The following is an 18,391-nucleotide window of genomic DNA, read 5'->3' as shown; positions in this document are numbered from 1 at the left end:
AGATGAAATTGATAAAGGGGCACTAAAAAAGAAGAGTACTAGTTTACTATCCTTCGGACAGATTTCTTCATTTCTACAGAAGAAACTACTTACCGTAATAAGTTCCTGTAGTATTGTCTAACATCAGGAAGGTGTTTTGTGTGAAATTCAGGTAAGTTTTCCGTATCCTGGGAAAGGATTTCTTCAAATTTAAAAGTTTGGGGCTCATTTGGGGGCATGTGACTCCCGCCAATTTCTAACATACCTTTAACAGGGAGTCTATAGAGAAAGTCGGGGCCGCGTTAACGGTTGGTCAATTACCCCAGGGGCGGAGCCCGGAATCTGTGGGAAATTTGAGTCAAAAATTTCAAACGAAAATAATTTTTTAGTTTTAATTTTGCACCGATTCCAGGATGGATAGCTCCAAAAACCATTCACGGAATGTTCCGCGAAGCAGATAGGTAATACGAATGTCAAAAATTGACGAAACTAAGAAGTTATAGGTGTCCGAAGGATAGTAAACTGTTACCAGATGTTCACTTCAGCTGATGATAATGTTAGTGATCTGTTATTTTAAAAATAAATTGGTTTGATTTTTAGGTTTACAATGCCTGGCCTTAAAATTGTTTTTTTTTGCTTCAACCATTCAGTCAATTTTTCAACAGTGCTATTGCTGTATAAAACTTTTTACATGCAAATCACATTCACTGAAACAAAATACAATTCATATCTGTCTCTCCACAAAACTAATAATGAAAGTGTAAGAGACATGTATAATTAAAACATGTATTTTTTTTTTATTTACTTTATTATATATAATAAAAGTGTTTACTGAAGTAGAAATTATGTTTGCAGTTATTCAACTATTAATTTGGTACCCTTGACCCTCTGTACACCCCCAGGAAAAGTGAAATATTTTGCTGTGAACATTTTCTGTTTAGCTCATGTAAATGTTACTGTGAAGTAAAGTACATTTATGATGTTAGCGTGTTACTTATGAAGGTGAACAGCCCGAGTGCTTCGAACCACTGAATGTAGCACCAAACAGGGTATTCAACAACTACATTAGGAGTCTTAGCTTTGGAGCTTATAGAAAGTTCTGACATGTTCTTCTGTTATTTTAGTGTGCATACAAAAGATTTTTGCAGCAAAAGTATTCAGAGATGGCAGGTTCCTACTCATGTGGGCCATAATTGTGGTTCAAATATCTTATTTGTGTTTTATTCATGCAAGAACCAATTTTATATTACATAAGACATCAAAATCTTTTAAAGAAGATCAACATTAATTCTTGATGGGGTTACAGTGGGTACATTTCTTATTAATTTATATTGACAATGTTTGTTTATCTACATCCAAGCTACCTTCATTCATGTGTTGGAACTTAAATCAGTCAAGTACAAATTATCTGGACTGCTCCTTTCAATTATAAGAAATATTTTTATTTGTGCTTGAAAGCGTTTTAAATTTTTATTTCAAACATACAATTCGCAAGAAAGAATACTTCAAATCTTTCTGCAACCCTCTGACTGACATCCTATGGGAGCGGATGAAATATCTGCTTAATGTCTTTGTGATGCTGGCATGAGATGTGTGGCGTTTGTGGATACGTTTTCTGAAAGATATCTGGTTATTGTTGTGCACTTAAAAAGGGGAAAATGTACCTTACAACTAAGGGTGCTAACAGTTTTATCTTAAATGAGCTTTGAAATACCTGGTGAACCATAGTTTATCCAAAATGAAATTTCATCCTAACTTGGCTAGAAGTTAATGCTGTTATTATTTCCCTTCCCCTCGATACTCTATCAGTTTGCCTGGTACAAACAGCCAGCCTTCAGTTTTAAGGCTCGACAGGACCTTTGGAAGCCTAAAGGGCAATTTTTTTCAAATTTTCCTCTCAATTCCAAACACCTCTTTGATATTCCAAAATATGAAAAATTACATACGCTTAGAATTCTTTCTAGAGCATTGACGTGAATTTTTGAGAGTTTGCTTTTGCCATTATCTAGATATTCTCAAAAGTTTCGCGATTACGTAAGTTTATTAATATCCAGATAACGGTGAAAACAAACTACACGAAAATTCACGTCAAAGGTCCAGATGAGCCTTAAGGGTTTCAGAAGCCATAAACTGTTGGGTACAACATTATTTGTGTGACTGGTTCAGTTATTGCAGGGTTCACCAAATCAAAACTGACATGCAAAAGCTAAACATACTCTTTCATTGTAGGCAGCAGCTTGGTCAATATATTAAAAACCTGCTAACCTCAACTTTTATTACAGCAGTTATACTCTCAACCTGAATAAAGCTCACTATGAACCAGGTAAGGATTGTAGATTATGGTCACTATTAAAACTCCATTGGTATAAGACACTCACCCTGGGATATAATTGTAAGTTTTTTAGGCTCAGGTAATTATATTATTTTCCGGTCTTTTCTAGCAGTAATTCGCAATGTCCATGGCCAGATGATAGCAGTTATATGTTCTGGCATTAGTCTGTCTACACACACACACACACACATGACATTTTGATGATAGGTCATGTCTAGGTCTTTTGTAAGCACCAAGCTCACACATACATCAACCACGTAACCATTTTCTGAAAACATATTTTATTTCTGTGCACACTAAATTCATGTTGTCACTGTTTTGACATTCACTAGTTATTTCATTGGACTCCCATTCATTTATTATGGCTACTATTTCTGGCAAAATAAACTTTGGAATATGATATTAGTCATGAATGAACAGCAGTTCCGAGCATGGCCTGCTGAATCAAATAAGAAAAGAGAAAACCTGGGTAGTGTGTTTGATTCTCACGGCTAATTGTTGTGCTTTTCTTGATAACTTGCCTCTCATAATAGGTAATCAGTAACATTGCAATACAAGCATATATTTTTTTTAATATAATAATAAAAATTTTAACTTATATAAGTGATATACATTAGGCACTACATATTTATAAACTACTTTCAATATGATTAATGTAAAAAGATATTCAAAAAGACAAAAAAACAACAATAAAATTCATATGTGAGAGGCATGTTCACTGTACACCAACCACGTTACTTCTTTAAACCATGAAAACTGCAGAGGCCAAAGTAGCTCTCGGTATTGGGGCCTTCTCGATGGTGTAGTGATAGCGTCGTCACATTGTAATCAAGGTGTCCTGGATTTGATACCCGGTGGAGATACACACTGGTTTCGATCCCACTTTAAACCGTAGGTCCAGTCCAGATTAGCCTTTCTGTGCATGAAGTGGACTTAAAACAACAATTCAATCAAAGCTCTCGGTATCTGCCAATATAGGCATTTATTGGTGAAATTACATATTTTTACTAATCCAACATCTCTACAGTCTGTAATTTACTGCAAAAATTCTGACATATTATTTTTGTGAACATATATAAATTAATACATCCTGCTTTTGTATAAAAGCACTTTATTCGTATCCACAAAATTGTACAGCTGCCTTTAAGCATTCATAGGTACATTCACTGACAAACAAAAAATTGTTCGAGCATAACACACTTCAACAATTTTGTCTGTGTTATATCACCTGGTATAGCACTGCCAAGTATGCACATGTATTGTTGAGATTAGACTACTATATTTTCTGTGAGCAAACATATTCTATCACCCACTTGACATGTTTTCCGAGATTCGCCAGTTTCCAAGCGCATTGCATCTCGGTACCTATTACTTATTTTTTACCTCTTGATAATTGTATTCGAAGCTCGGCACAGCCCAACACTGAAAATGTTGGAACTCTTATCTGCAAGGTCAACTGGTAGATTTCGTCACTGTGTTCTGTAATGAAAGTTATTACACACACCTTGAGGGTATATACAGATCAAATACATGACTGTATTTTGTTTACAATTAGACCAGGTCATGGCTCTTATAATCAAGCATGGTTGCCTGTTAATAAATAATTTGAAGCAATCTATATTTACAGAACCTCTCTCACCACAATTTGACCTGAATGGAAAAGGCATTGTTTCATGTAACAATGTCCTTTCTGCCCATGGTATGCAATTTAAAATCATACATATATGATATTTGACCACTTGTCTACTATTCAGGATGCTGTCACCTTTCACACGTATCAATATGCCGGATCCTGCAGTCTGCATCCTTTCTTCACTCTCATTAAAGTCTTCAGTAAACTTTGCCTTTGACACTTGAACTCCTTTGCAAGTTCCTGTGATCTTAAATCACATTGTCAATATACACTGTATTCCATTCTCATGGGTGTCTGCCATGCAGTGTGTTCTTTACCTAAATAAAAGAAGAGCATAAATAGTACACTTATCACAAAGAGAAAATGCAAAGTAATAAAATAAAATGTATGATAAATACAGAAAAATTAGTACACACTTTATCCATGAAACATTTTTTTCTTCTTCTTTGTTATATTAATTTCAGTGGCCACTACCACCGTCCTCGGTTGGAACTTGTACTGTTGCTTGACATGCTTCCAACGAGGACGGTGGCAGTGGCCACTGAAATTAAGAGAACAAAGGAAAAAGTTTTGCTGATAAAGTGAGTACTAGTTTCTCTATATTTATCTACTACCGCGTCTCTCTTTTCCCAATTATGAATAAAATATATTTGGTCGGATGGACCAATGTGATAATATGCCCATATTTGATGCTACTGATGCTGAACCAGTGATGATAAAAATAGATATTGCACACATAAGTGCGAAAAAATTTTAACTTTCCCACTTAACTTTGGATTTTTCATATTTGTTTACACAAATTTATTTAAAAAATATATATACACAGCTCGATGAAAGCAGCAGGTGAAATTCCAACGTGGCAATATAAAAATATGTCTTACTAAGTGTTCCAACACTGGTGGTTGCATGGAAAAAATACTCATCATTGATCACGCAGATCCCTATCATGATCCATAGAATATTATCGTTTTTACCCATTATTTGTCAAAATTGATCTGGTTTTGTAGCAATAATGTCCATTCAAAAAGCATTCTGGTTCCATTAGCAAAATTTTATTTTGTTCAATATGTCACAGAGGAAAGGAAATTCTAAATCTAGTAAATTACATTTAAATATGGTGAAACCAACAAAAATTACAACTTATATTGTCACATTTATTATTCCATTTCCCCACAAGATTCATACATGCTTCTGGTGGTGTGAACATACATTTATAATAGATTTTAGAAACTAGTAATTGTATATATAGAAACACTGTGTCTAAAAACACTTCCGTCAAGTTGCATGGATCCTTATTGTGGTCCACTGTAGTGTGAGCTCTATAACAAGTGAAAAGACTTTGTGTGTCATTATCTAACAGAACAAGAAGTCTTCTAAATACATGAAACTTGACATTATAATATATGTAACTATTATTGGCATATTAGTTATTAAAATGCAGTTTCATGCAAAAAAAATTGGATGATATTGTTAAGACAAGGGGAGTTTATGGGAACATAACATCTTAATTCATAATTGGGAAAAGAGAGACACGGTAGTATATAAATACGGAGAAACTAGTACTCATTTTTATCCGCGAAGCTGTTTTATCTTTTTCGATTAATTTCAGTGGCCACCATCCTCGTTGGAACTTGCTGTAGTGAAAGCAAGCAATGGAAAAGCAACTTCCAACGAGGATGGTGGCAGTGGCCACTGAAATTAGTCGGAAAAGAAAAAACAGCTTCGCGGATAAAAGTGAGTACTAGTTTCTCCGTATTTATAACATCTTAAGTTTGCACATAGCTTGAGGACCTAAAAGAAAAGTTAAATATTCAAAACTCTTCAGAGAAGAGCCATTTTCTAAATACTTTCTAAATGATTGTCATGCATTTCATCTCTGATTGTAGTAACTCAGCAAGAAACGTGTCTTTAGAAGCATATTTTAATAGCAGCAAGTATTGCCAGAATCATCAGTTATGAAGATACAAACTCTCATCAGTGTATATTCACTAAGTTGTTATGTACCTGTATTAACGTTAGTTCAGTCTTATAGCCATGGCGATAGAAGAAAGGAGCTCTCGGTATCTTCCAGTCAACTACGTATGTTTTTAACTGCTTGAAATAAGTTCAGGCATTGACGTTAATTTATCTCTCGTTTATTTCTGCTCAGTTTTTAAAAGTCCCACTTTTATGCACAGATAGGTTAATTGGGACTGGATCTACAACAGTTTAAATGGAATCTGAAACACTTATGTGCCTCCACCAGGTATCAAGCCTGGGATGGTTTAATTACAAGGTGACGACATTACCAATATGGCATCAGGGAGGCTGGTATGGGTTTTAGTAATGACAACAAGGAAGGTTTTGTTAAAAGGTGCATGTGTCAGATACAGAGGGATACATTCATGTTTCAGAGCATGTGATGGGGATCGTAGACTATGTTTTGATGCATAATGAAAGATAATAGTAAAAAGCAGGAGGCTGAGTAGTCTCTAAAACTGTATTTCAAAGAGAATATTATTACGACTACTAACTTTGATTAAATAAATATTTAATGTTGATTTCATTGTAAGACTTAATTTTCCCAGAAAAATCACATATTCCCTTACATGGTTAGGTCATGCGAGTATCTGTTACAAAAGTTGGTGTGAGTTAATTAAGTTTATACAACATGTCAATGTGTAAATGAAAGAAGTGTGGTGTATTTTCCTTACCTTTCTCTTGGTGATATTTGAATATCTTCTGTGCAACTTTAGAACCACTGTTGGCATTTGCCTCAGATACCTCTGGTTCCTTGCTACATTTTTTATAAGCAACAAAGGGAGCCCAATATGGATTAGTCTCATCCATGTGGTATGCTGGTTTCCCTGAAACAGGCAGAATATTCATTATTACCAACATTTACCTTCTGTTTGTTAAGAGAAAAAAAATCGGAATAGAAGCACTTTCTATACATAAGCTCACTTCAGCAAGAGTGCACAAATTTCTAGTGTTTTGTTTGCTTACACATTTTTAAAAATGCAAATGCAGATTATGTTTGTACTTACATTACCAATGTGTATATCTTTGCCTATGTATTAATTTCGTTCGATTCTGCCATTGCAAGTATTAGATCATTGCTTATAGCAACGATAAGGTGCAGAACAGCTGCATTCTTAACCTTGCCCTTCAATAAAGGATAACTGAATTGAATAAATAGACAACATAAGCCACAACTGTGTAATAGTATTCCTGTGAAACACGTCTAATTATGGGGCATGTAAATCTTACCACATACCAATACCAATGAAAAATACAATGCCAACGACGTGTGGTAAATAATTTTTTCTACATTTCTTTTGCAAAAAGATCATTTCTTAAATTTTGTGTAGATCACAAATAAATGTGCTAAACAGACACTCACCTTCACTGTATTCTGCCCCTGCTTGCAGAACAAGTCTTGCTTGATGCAATTGCTGACGTTGGCCTGACAAACACTAATTCTGCAATCTTTTGCCACTGCCAACTGGTAGTTGCCTGTTGCAAAAAAGCAAAAATATTTCACTAACATGATAAAAATGTTTGTATTACGATAAGATAACATTTATTATTTCATCCATGAATAACTTACTTGCATATAGCCTTAGTAACAGTTTCATACATCGGAGACACATTTCTTCATTTTTACAGAAGAAACTAATTACGGAAATGAGTTTCTCTAAGGTTTCCAACGTTAGTCGAAGTATTTTCTTTCATCGTGGTATCTATTTGACCGGGAAATCATGTCAGTGTTTCAAATCCCTTTATTTTTAACTATGCTTGCCTAACCTAACCTTATCGGAATGGTTCGTGGGGCTATCCGTCAGCTACCCGTGCATAATGTACAATTTGCACACGTGACGAACACGGTAGTAGGTATTTCTCAGTGAAGAAGGTTAGAAAGGTTGGAAACACTGATATTTGAAAACAAAAGATGCGATATCATTCGCAAAGTAAGCAATATCGCACCGTTATGTGCGTTCGGTAGCACTTAGGGTAACACTTTACTATGCTGGAGGCTGATTTCTTCAAATTTACAGGCGAAAGTACTTACGCAAATCATTTTTTGTAGCGTTGTTGATGTTCGGGAATGTAGTTTTGATCCATTTTAATGCGAATGCATGTGGTTTTCTACGAAAATCTATTTCCAACGCGCTATTGCTGCTGCTGCCATTTGCTTTCTGCACGAGAGCACAATACGCTCTCGTATTGTCCGTATATGCTAAATTGAACGAAAGGAGTGCTAAAGGAACCCAACCTAACCTAGTATGCATACCTCGTCCCTGTGATGGTTCGTGGGGCTATCGTGAATTTTTGGGCTAAGGTCAATGGTTTTTGGGGCTGCCCGTGGATGGTTTGTGGGAAATAAGGAACAGTAAGTACTCGTTAATGTAAGAAATAGACATTATTTTCGTTAGAAATTCATTATTTCACCTAAAGAAATGTTCCGCAATGCAGAATAGTACGTTAGCAATGTAAAAAAATTGCGAAATAAATCATTGATAGGTGTCTCCGGTATAGTAAAGTAGTACCACACTTAGAAAAATGCGTTATTTTAGTAGAAAAAGTATTTGTTTTCGTGTAAAAAGCATAATGGCACCTTGAACTAGCTATGTTCCGCAATACACAATTGATAAGTACGAACCATGCAAAACACAAAATATCCGATTTTAATGTGTCTCCGATCTATGAAACTGGTACCTATAGCCTATATGCAGTGATATTGGACATGTCAGTTTGTTTAGAATATCATAAACAATGCAGTATAATAAAACAATGAAATAAAATTTATGGTTACAGCGAAATAGTCAAATTATAATACGATAAAACACCTACATTACTACCTTAATGGTACCCAGTACACATTTGCATTTTACATCCATTACATTATCTTAGAATTTCTCTATTGATCTTTAATTCTGATCAACACGAGAAGTGCTTATTATTTAGTTAAGTATAATTGAGATCAGCTGTTCTATTTTCCTTATTTATTACGTACCCATTACATGCAATGTGCACAGATAGTATAACAATTATGACCTTCAAAGTGCTTCAGTATTTCCATGTTTTTTTTTTCGCTTTTCTACCTTTTGGATCTACTGTGACAAAATAAATTGCGAACTTATGATATACGTATATGGATGGTGTGACAATCAACATCCATCCACCTTACCCTTGAGCGTTAAAATGCTCTATATTTTTACGAGAAAAACGTATTGTATTTTTTAAAAATATTATTTTATTTACACCTTGACAAATAAGTCTTCAAAGTCAAGCATGTGTACGCGCAAACCAATATTTTAATGAAAAATCGGAAAAAAAACATTGTGCATAGACTAACCACAGCCTATTTACGTCATTGGATGCTTATTACTGCTTTTTTAAAAAATGCAAGCTTATAATAATAATAATACAAATCGTAACATACTTACCCTAAGATGGACTGGAATGGTTGTATTCTACTTCATTTGCTATTATCCTTGCCTCAAGCACAAACGGCAACTTAAATATGCATCCATGGTCGACAATTATGGTAACCGACTCAACAGAACGAGTGGATACGGTAGGGTACCTGCTGCCGAGTGCTAGCGAACGAACCGACTCTCAAGCCAGGGACCGAACGGATTTCAAGAATCGACTACATTCCATGTCGTTCGCCGCGCGACCGACTTGACTCGGCAATCCAAGAGCCAGCTACCATAACGAGTTTCAAGAATAGGCTCCCAGGAAGTGTTCCACATTCGAAAATAACACGTCAGCAATGTAAAGAAGTCCGAAATATATGATTCGTAGGTGTGTCCCTCATACGATAATAGTACCCTAATCGGATATTCCCCGGACAGATTTCTTCATTTTTACAGAAGAAACTATTTACAGTAATAAGTTCCTGTAGCATTGTCTAACATCTGGAAGGTGTTTTGTGTGGTGTGGGAATGTTTCATAGCGGAAATTCAACCATTGACGCATAGCCCCACGAACCATTTCCGGTAAGGTTAGGTTAGGTAGGGTCACGTATAGGGTACAATAGTTAAAAAATTGGGTTCGAAAAAATGTGTAGCCCCACACACCATTCTCGCATAGCCCGACGAACCAGGCACACAGCCCCACAAACCACTTGCGGAAACGTGCGTTCTTCAGTTACAGAAACACTTTTTTTATTTTTTTTTTAAAAAATGCAATTACTTTGATAAAAAAAAACGTGAATACACGTTAAAGAATGTTCCGCGAAGGAGATTGGTAAGTACAAATGTCAAAAATTGACAAAACGAAGAAGTTATAGGTGTCCGCGGAATATCAGATTACCACCTTGGTACTAGTTTACTATCCTTCAGACACATTTATTTATTTTTACAGAAGAAACTACTTACTGTAATAAGTTCCTGCAGCATTGTCGAACATCGGGAAGGTGTTTTGTGTGATGTGGGAATGTTTCATAGCTGAAATTCATGTTGTTCGTTGAAAATTAATTCTCCGACGGAGAATAGCATTTGGCGCGTACACCTTTGTACACCATCACGCGTCGTCTTCTTCTTCTTCATGCATCACTCGTCGTGATTGTGTTTTGTTCATGTTCATTGGGTATCCAGTGTTTCGAACTGTCTGCATTTGCAACGAGAGTTAGAAGGATGAAACGAGAGTTAGAAGGATGGCGTGTCGCTAGCCCCACGAACCATTGGCACGTGGTTAGGTTAGGCAAACATAGTTAAAATTTGGTGTTGTGTTAGTATGAGGATCTAGAAATTGGAAATAATTGCGAACCATTGATGCTAGCCCCACGAACCATTGTCATGTGGTTAAGTTAGGAAACATAGTTAAAATTTGGTGTCGGGTTAGTAGCAGGATCTAGAAATTGGAAATAATTGCGAACCATTGACGCTAGCCCCACGAACCAATGGTGCGTGGTTAGGTTAGTTAGGTTAGGAAACAGTTAAAATTTGGTGTCGTGGTAGTATCAGGGATATATAGCCTATATATATTTGGTTGTGAAACAAAAAATTCGCGAAAACCGACAGTTTCCATTCCGAAAACCAATGCCTTATTTTTGCTTATTTAGCAATTTCTAGATGTTTCCCACTTATTCCAGGACGGATAGCCCCCAAAACGATTCACGGATAGCACCACGAAAGATTACAATTTTCTTCGTAAAAGAATGCGAAATAAAAATGTAAAAAAAATAGATCTGATGAACCTTGTTCATGGGCATTTCTTGGGTTCTGAAGGTTGAAACACTGCATAACAATTGAAAATCGATGAAAGACAAGCCTGACGCGTCATTATGTAGGAAGGTGTACATGCCATATTGTGTGTGAGGCAAGCGGAAAGGCTAGGAGAAAGAAGTACTTGTAATGTGAAAAATTGATCTTACTTTCATCAAAACAACGTTGATACACCTTCAGGAATGTTCCGTGAAGCAGATACGTAAGTACGAATGTCAAATTTGATGAAACGAAAAAATTAGAGGTGTCCGAAGGATAGTAAATTTTTACCACATGCATAATATGGTGCTATGCATTTCACCCCAACCAGGCAGGCCTTTAAAATTAGAAAAATTTAAGTTTCTTCTTACCCAGAATGTGGAACGACCAAAGTCCGCACATCAACGTTCAACATCACTGCAACATTACAGACATGTAATAGTAGAGAAACTGTATTGTAACCAATAAGTTATTGTCACAGAAAGGTATCCCACTTTAAATTTTAAAAAATTGGGACATAGAGTAAAAAAAAAAGGGACTGTCCCAGCTAAATTGCAACATGTGATCAACTTATGGTAAGAACATGGATGCTTGTACAAAAAATACAAATCCTCCCATGGTAATATCGTGGCCAAGATTGTTACCTTGTAAACCAGAGATTCCATGTATAATTGCTGGTGCAGTGAGCACACTGGCTGAAATTGGACAATTAAATTGTTACACACCTATGAGGAAGTACTCAGACATATACATGCATTAGAGCTGAGCTAATACCGATGTGATGTATTGGTATCGGCCAATACAAGTGGTATCGGTATTGGTAGAAAGTGGTGTTGCAAAACCACTTCAACAAAACTTGGATACTGGTATATATCACAAAAACAAGTAACTTTTCCTCATAAACATTACCTCAGAAGTGCTTAGTTTTTGCATTCTTAAGTGCTTAAAATCTAATGTGTATTTATGCAACCCAACACTTCAAACGATCGCTCTGACATAACTTCCATGGGCACGTGACAGGGCTGCCACTTGCGTCAATTGACAGTCTTACCTAAGCAAAATACAAAAGAATAATGATACTTGCAATGTTGTAAAATGTATTTACAGTACTTACAAACTGACCAAGACAAAGAATTTCCAACAAACGTGGACTGAAATTCAAATGTTCATTCTAAAAGGTCTCTATTGTGTTCTGACTGTCATGCAATATCAATAATCGCAAAAGAGGTTTGTGACAGATGTTGATGAAATTGATGAACAAACAAATGCTGCATAATGTGCCCCCTCCTCATTTTGAACATGCAGACTTTAACAATTTGTTCGGAAATTATGCCTTGGCATGTAGCAAAACTTTTTTTCAAGTTCGTCACATAATATGGGAGCAAGCCCTTTACTGGGAACAAAATAATATTAAGGGTAAAACATATAATTTTATTGTCTGTGTATGCACTAATTTACTTTTTTTTTCTGTTATACAACACACCGAAGAATTTAGTTTTTCTAATTTCTTATGTCCACTGTATCTGAACCACTATGTGTCTCCACCAGGTATCGATTCCAGTGTGACATCCTTTCCTGTCATATATGTATGATGTATGATTGATATGTGCCATTGCATTTCTGTGTTTACGCCAGTCACAGTAGGTGCAATGACCAATTAATGTATCTTGTTTGGCTGTCTGGGTTGTTCACCCCCCCCCCCCTCTCCTTGGTCCCCTACGTTGCATTGTTTTAGGATGTTGCATATTCTCACTTTTCTTCCCTGGATAAGCTGTAAGCCATTTTCCAACATTGAATATCATCAATTACGTTCATTCTTTCCTACACTCTCCCACAGCGTCAAAATTCTCTCATCTTCTGCAGGATCGATTCTAAAATGTCAAACAATACAGCTTGCGGGTGGTTAAAAAGATCAGGGATATAAAATTTATAGGTCTCACTGGGTGGATATGATCAGGTCCAAAAGTAAAACTTGTTTTTGCTAGGCCTGGAGCCAAACTGACAAGTGATGAGTGAGTGGGGTGTGTTAATAACAGGGTTGGCATTTTGCCTGTTTCATTGGGTTTTTTCAGGTTATGTTTATTTATATATATATATAAATTAAAAATGAAATTCAATTTTCCCTGACAGTAATATATTGGAACATTCAATTTGTATTGTTTTAGTTCACTGAATCAAAACTATTTAATATTTTCTGTTAACACAGTTAAGAATTGACAATCAAGGTGTTACACCTTGAAATGATGAAACTGAAAGCATACATATCCCATTCCGCAACAGACCATTGAGGGCCCAGGCCTACATACCGACTGCTGGCTGCACTCCCACCTGGTCCTACTCTTACAGGGTGACGTGTGGTCAGCACGATGAACTCCCAGTCATTGTTGTAGGATTTTATAACCGGGTTATGCTACTCATTCGTAGCTCCCCAATTTAATCATGATGGTGAGTGGTCACCAGTCTCATACACAGGCCGAAATCTCAGGAGAAAAGCTGTTACATTTCCCCAAGGAGACTGAAACCTGCACACGTTCCATAGCCAGAACCCAAAGCATGACCTCACAGCCACAGTGCTATATTCTGAAAAATTTGACCAACTGTTTGATTCTACTCTTGCTGGATGGTGTAATAGTTAATATATCTATGATCAGTTCCCAGGGTTGCACATTGCAATACTGTACTAATACTTGATAACTTTCGTGGTTTAGTAAACCTCCGTTGGTGAGTTGTTAGCACAGCATGCTGCAATGCCAGGGCTGCCGGGTTCGAATCTTGGTTTTGATGTGAATGTTTGTGTTTGTTGCAATTATAATACAGAGAGCCATAATACATCTTTTAGCACATTATTCAATTCCACTCACATGTAATACCATTGCATTGTGTCAAGTTTTCTAACTGCAGAAAAAAATATGTTATCATGGTCACTAAGTAGATGACTTGACTTTCTTTGCCCATCCACCCCACCCATGCTCCTCCTAAATCGTGCATTATGTTTCGATAATTTTATTGTGAATTTACAGTGCAAGTAATGTCACAATGCTCCTGAAAGTTTTATGCACAAAGTTCGGAATTGTAGTCTCTAAAAAGGTTGAAAATGTCAAAAATTGTCAAAATATGAAAGTGTTTGTATTTACTTGAGTACCCACCCCACACTCCCTATTTTTAAGAAAAAAAGAATTGATGGTAGATTATGAGAGTGAATATATCCTGAAAAAAAACCACTATGACTTGTACCACATTAATTATCTTCAGTATTATAAGCTTCATTTTCTGGGCCATCACCAGGATCGACGGCCATCTTGAATTCAACTTCAGAATTTTAAATGGGAAGGAGGTGATATAATATATCAAATCAGGCTAGAATTTCATGAGAAATGCAATGGTGAAGGTTTTTTTCGACGTATCTTTAACCAGTAAAAAGTTATGACTGAATTCTTGTACCAATGTGCTCCTTTTCGAGGTGTTAGAAAAATGCCTTAAAATTTGTTTAGTGCATCGGTAATGCATAGAGATCAAAGTGATGTCTAGTGAGAGAAGTTCACATGCCATTGCACACGATTTTAATCGGATACATCCACGAAGAGCTGCACATTATGAATGGTTGTCGCGAACAATTTAGAGTGTGACGTTTCCATTGAATTAAAAGTCCTTCACAGTGACAAGGCTAATGTTTATGTTCATAAGGAAGTTCATAAACAGAATATGCGACCCTTGTCATCTGATAAAATAACTTTGGACAGAAATTGCTTCACAACGTTCCCATAGTGTTCTGGTGTTCCTCCCTATTGAAAAAAAAACCCTCTGTAAAAAGTACCTTCTTCCATAAGCAAGGATGAAAAACCTGTTTATTTAACAAATCCCAGTAGCCCTAATCATTTAGAGTTCCGTTGATGAAAAATTGACTAACCAATCGTGTTCCACACAGAACGACACACCATTAACTTACCAGCACTAACCATTCAGCTTTGAGCTGTCGAAAATGGGTTATCAGATAGTTTAACCTTACTTTGCAATGTCAGAAATTATTTGACATACGTTACCTTATATTGACCAAAATGAGTTGAATCTAAAAGTTGAGATTTTTACTGTGAGTTAGGTTCATGCAGGGCTTCCTTTATGCCAAATTTCAGAATTTTTGAAGAGGACCCATCTGAGATTAGCACTTTAGATATCAGTCACTTCCGTATTTGGGCAAGGCACATAGTTTCACCCATGACAATCAATTTTTACAATTTTTAGTATAGTGCAAATGTTCTGTTTTCTTTCCAAAGCCTTGCACTGACACAGTGACCCCTCCCTCCCTCCAGTTCAGTGCATTGATTGAATGTAATGGGTTTCTGGCCCAGGTAGGATAAATGTTATTTGTGCTTAGGAGCTCTATATCCAAGAAGTTGAGCACTCTCATACTCTACCACAATTTGATTTTTTTTCGTAAAAATAGGGTGTGTGGTGTTCTCAAGTAAATACAATTCATATGTGTTCTTTCATATTTTGGCCATTTTTGACATTTTCAAACCTTTTTATAGACTGCAATTTCCAGCTTTGTGCATAAAACTTTCAGGAGCATTGTGACATTACCTGCAATGCAAATTCACAATAAAATTATTGAAAAAATAATGCACGATTTAGGACGAGCATGGGTGGGGTTGAAGGGCAAAGAAAGACAAGTCATCTATTTAGTGACCATCATAACATGTTTCTGCTGCTAGAAACTTGATAGACTGCAAAAGTATTACATGTGAGTGAAATGAAAGTGTGTGTTTCAAGATGGTGAATGAAAAACTGATTTTCCTCATGTTCAACGCACGCTCTTCTGTGCCATGCTCTCTTTTTCCCCGAAACTGTCTACAATACATTTTCAGAGTATAAGTAACTAAACTATCAGTCACTGTACATTGTATATAATTCATTGGTTCACAATTTTGCAGTAAAACTTTTAAAAGTATATTTAATAGTTCAGGAGAGGAGTGGTGCTAAAATCGCAAACATACATTTTGCCATAAATGTAAAGCTTTTGCAATTTTTAGAGTTACAAGATAACTTAAAAGATTGGTGTCATATTATATTAAAGAAAAAATTGTCACCATGTTTAAAGATGGTGCACAACAGACTGATTTAACGTGCCTTTCAAGAGTTTTAAGTTATGCCAATATTTGAGATAATATTTTCATAGATTAAGAAACCCAAGTCTCAACTATGTTAGGACTTGAGCTTGAAGTTTTTAATAAAAACTATGTAATATGGGGCAGGTTAGGAAGGGTGGGGGAATGTCTCATATTTTGAGACCAGGATATCTGTAGCTAATGTAGAGTTTTTAAGCTGAAATTCATGTCACAAATAGATACACCCAGGAAATGATTTTATTTTGCATTTGCATTTGCTGAAAGCATTTCATGATGGTGGATGAAAAATTGAGTTTTCATATTCTGAGGTAGCTCCAAATTGTGTTGCCACTTTGAAATATCTGTGTAATGTACATTTTTGGACATTATGAAAAGAGACTTAAATATTTTAGGGCATATGGCTTGACAGATATTTATTTTTAAATATAGCTAGTGCATATGTGTGTTAGGATCCAAATTTTGAGTCACTAATGTTGTTGTTTTTTTCATGGGAACTGTTAGTTTCATAGCAACCAGATATTTTGGAGAATGGATATGGTATTCCATTTGGATGAAATCAGCCAAGACAATAAAATATGTCAGCCTTAAAATTTTGGCATGGGCAATACACGGAGGAGATATTTTAACTTGAATGATCCACAAAAATAATGGGAAAACACAACTGTGAACAAAATGTATTGAAGCATATTTATCGGGTGGGCTGAAAAGTTCGTAGGCTGACTCATAGATGGCGTTACTAGAATTAAATCCATGTGATTTTTACTTAGTACTAACCTTCAAAAGATACGTGTATAAATTTCACAGCTGCAGGATAATTAGTTCGTGAGATATAGCATTGTGAGTGAAGCAGCTTTTGTTATTGTGAAAAAATGGATAAAAAAGAATTTCGTGTGTTAATAAAGCATTGCTTTTTGGCGAAAAAAAATACTGTTGAAGCCAAGGCTTGACTTGATAAACATTATTCGACTCTGCACCAGGAAAATCAACCGTTGAGAAGTGGTTTGCTAAATTTAAATGAGGCGAAATGAGCATCGAAGACGATGCACGCAGTGGACGCCCCAAAGAGGCTGTTACCGATAAAAACATCAAAAAAGTCCACAAAATAATTTTAAATGATCATAAAGTGAAGTTGATCGAGATAGCTGAGACTTTAAAAATATCAAAGGAACGTGTTGGACATATTGTGCATGAATATTTGAACATGCGAAAGCTGTGTGCAAAATGGGTGCCGCGCGTGCTCACAGTCGATCAAAAGCAACAACGTTTTGATGATTCGGAGCAATGTTTAGCGATATTCAACCGTAATAAACACAATTTTTTCCGTCGATATATTACAATGGATGAAACATGGCTCCATAACTACACTCCAGAGTCCAATCGACAGTCAGCCGAGTGGACTGCACGTGATGAACCGAATCCAAAGCGTGGAAAGACGCAACAGTCGGCTGGCAAGGTTATGGCATCAGTATTCTGGGATGCGCATGGTATTATATTCATCGATTACCTCAAAAAGGGCCAGACCATCAACAGCGATTATTACATAGCGTTGTTGGAGCTTTTAAAGGATGAAATCACGAAAAAACGGCCCCATTTGAAGAAGAAAAAAGTGCTGTTTCATCAAGACAATGCACCGTGACACAAATCAATGAAAACGATGGCAAAATTATATGAATTAGACTACGAATTGCTTCCCCATCCACCATATTCTCCAGATCTGCCCCCCAGTGACTTTTTCCTGTTTGCAGACCTTAAAAGAATGCTCGCTGGAAAGAAATTTAGCACTGATGAAGAGGTAATCGCCGAAACTGAGGCCTATTTTGAGGCTAGAGAGAAATCGTACTATAAAAATGGCATCGAAAAATTGTATGACCGCTATAATCGTTGTATCGCCCTCGAAGGCAACTATATTGAATAATAAAATCGAATTTTGTCAAAAAAATATTTTGTACTATGTTAGCCTACGAACTTTTCAGCCCAACTGTTAAAAGTGTGTGTGTGCAGCTGCCGTATGTTGTATAGAAGGTAAAGGTAAAGTTCCCCATTCACATAGCATTGTGGCATCAAGGCTTGAGGGGATATGGGGGTAGGATCCTACATTTTCTTGATCTCTGCCATTTTGGAGTTGGTAATC

General features: G+C 36.2%; 2 protein-coding genes across 2 annotated transcripts in view; one reads left to right on the top strand and one right to left on the bottom strand.

The window, feature by feature from the left end:
• Positions 1-3,776: 3,776 nt before the first annotated feature.
• LOC146004174 (uncharacterized) lies at positions 3,777-14,056 on the bottom strand. The gene is made up of 5 exons (XM_083142841.1): positions 13,999-14,056; positions 11,782-11,832; positions 7,327-7,439; positions 6,638-6,790; positions 3,777-4,261 (listed from the first exon to the last, which is right to left on the bottom strand). Exons 1-5 carry the CDS (start codon positions 14,054-14,056, stop codon positions 4,229-4,231), a joined length of 408 nt encoding a protein of 135 aa, XP_082998967.1. The 3' UTR covers positions 3,777-4,228.
• Positions 11,281-18,391, top strand: part of LOC146004173 (uncharacterized) — a 79,167-nt gene continuing 72,056 nt past the window's right edge. Inside the window, exon 1 of the mRNA XM_083142840.1 lies at positions 11,281-11,360. The gene's annotated coding sequence lies outside the window, so the exon portion shown is untranslated. The remainder of the gene's footprint in view (positions 11,361-18,391) is intronic.

Source organism: Lepisma saccharinum, chromosome 21 (genome assembly GCF_977018435.1).
Source record: "Lepisma saccharinum chromosome 21, izLepSacc3.1, whole genome shotgun sequence".
In the NCBI taxonomy this organism is placed as follows: domain Eukaryota; kingdom Metazoa; phylum Arthropoda; class Insecta; order Zygentoma; family Lepismatidae; genus Lepisma; species Lepisma saccharinum.
The sequence above is the reverse complement of the archived record's forward strand: the minus strand, read 5'-3'. Positions and strand labels throughout refer to the sequence as shown.

Bases quoted from the DNA above. Each gene is read 5' to 3' on its own strand.
- LOC146004174 (XM_083142841.1), bottom strand. From the start codon at position 14,056: ATGATAACATATTTTTTTCTGCAGTTAGAAAACTTGACACAATGCAAT. The intron at 11,833-13,998 runs GTGAGTGGAATT...GTCCAATTTCAG, and splicing joins ACAATGCAATGGTATTACAT to CCAGTGTGCTCACTGCACCA. The intron at 7,440-11,781 runs GTAACAATCTTG...TTTTTGCAACAG, and splicing joins TGGAATCTCTGGTTTACAAG to GCAACTACCAGTTGGCAGTG.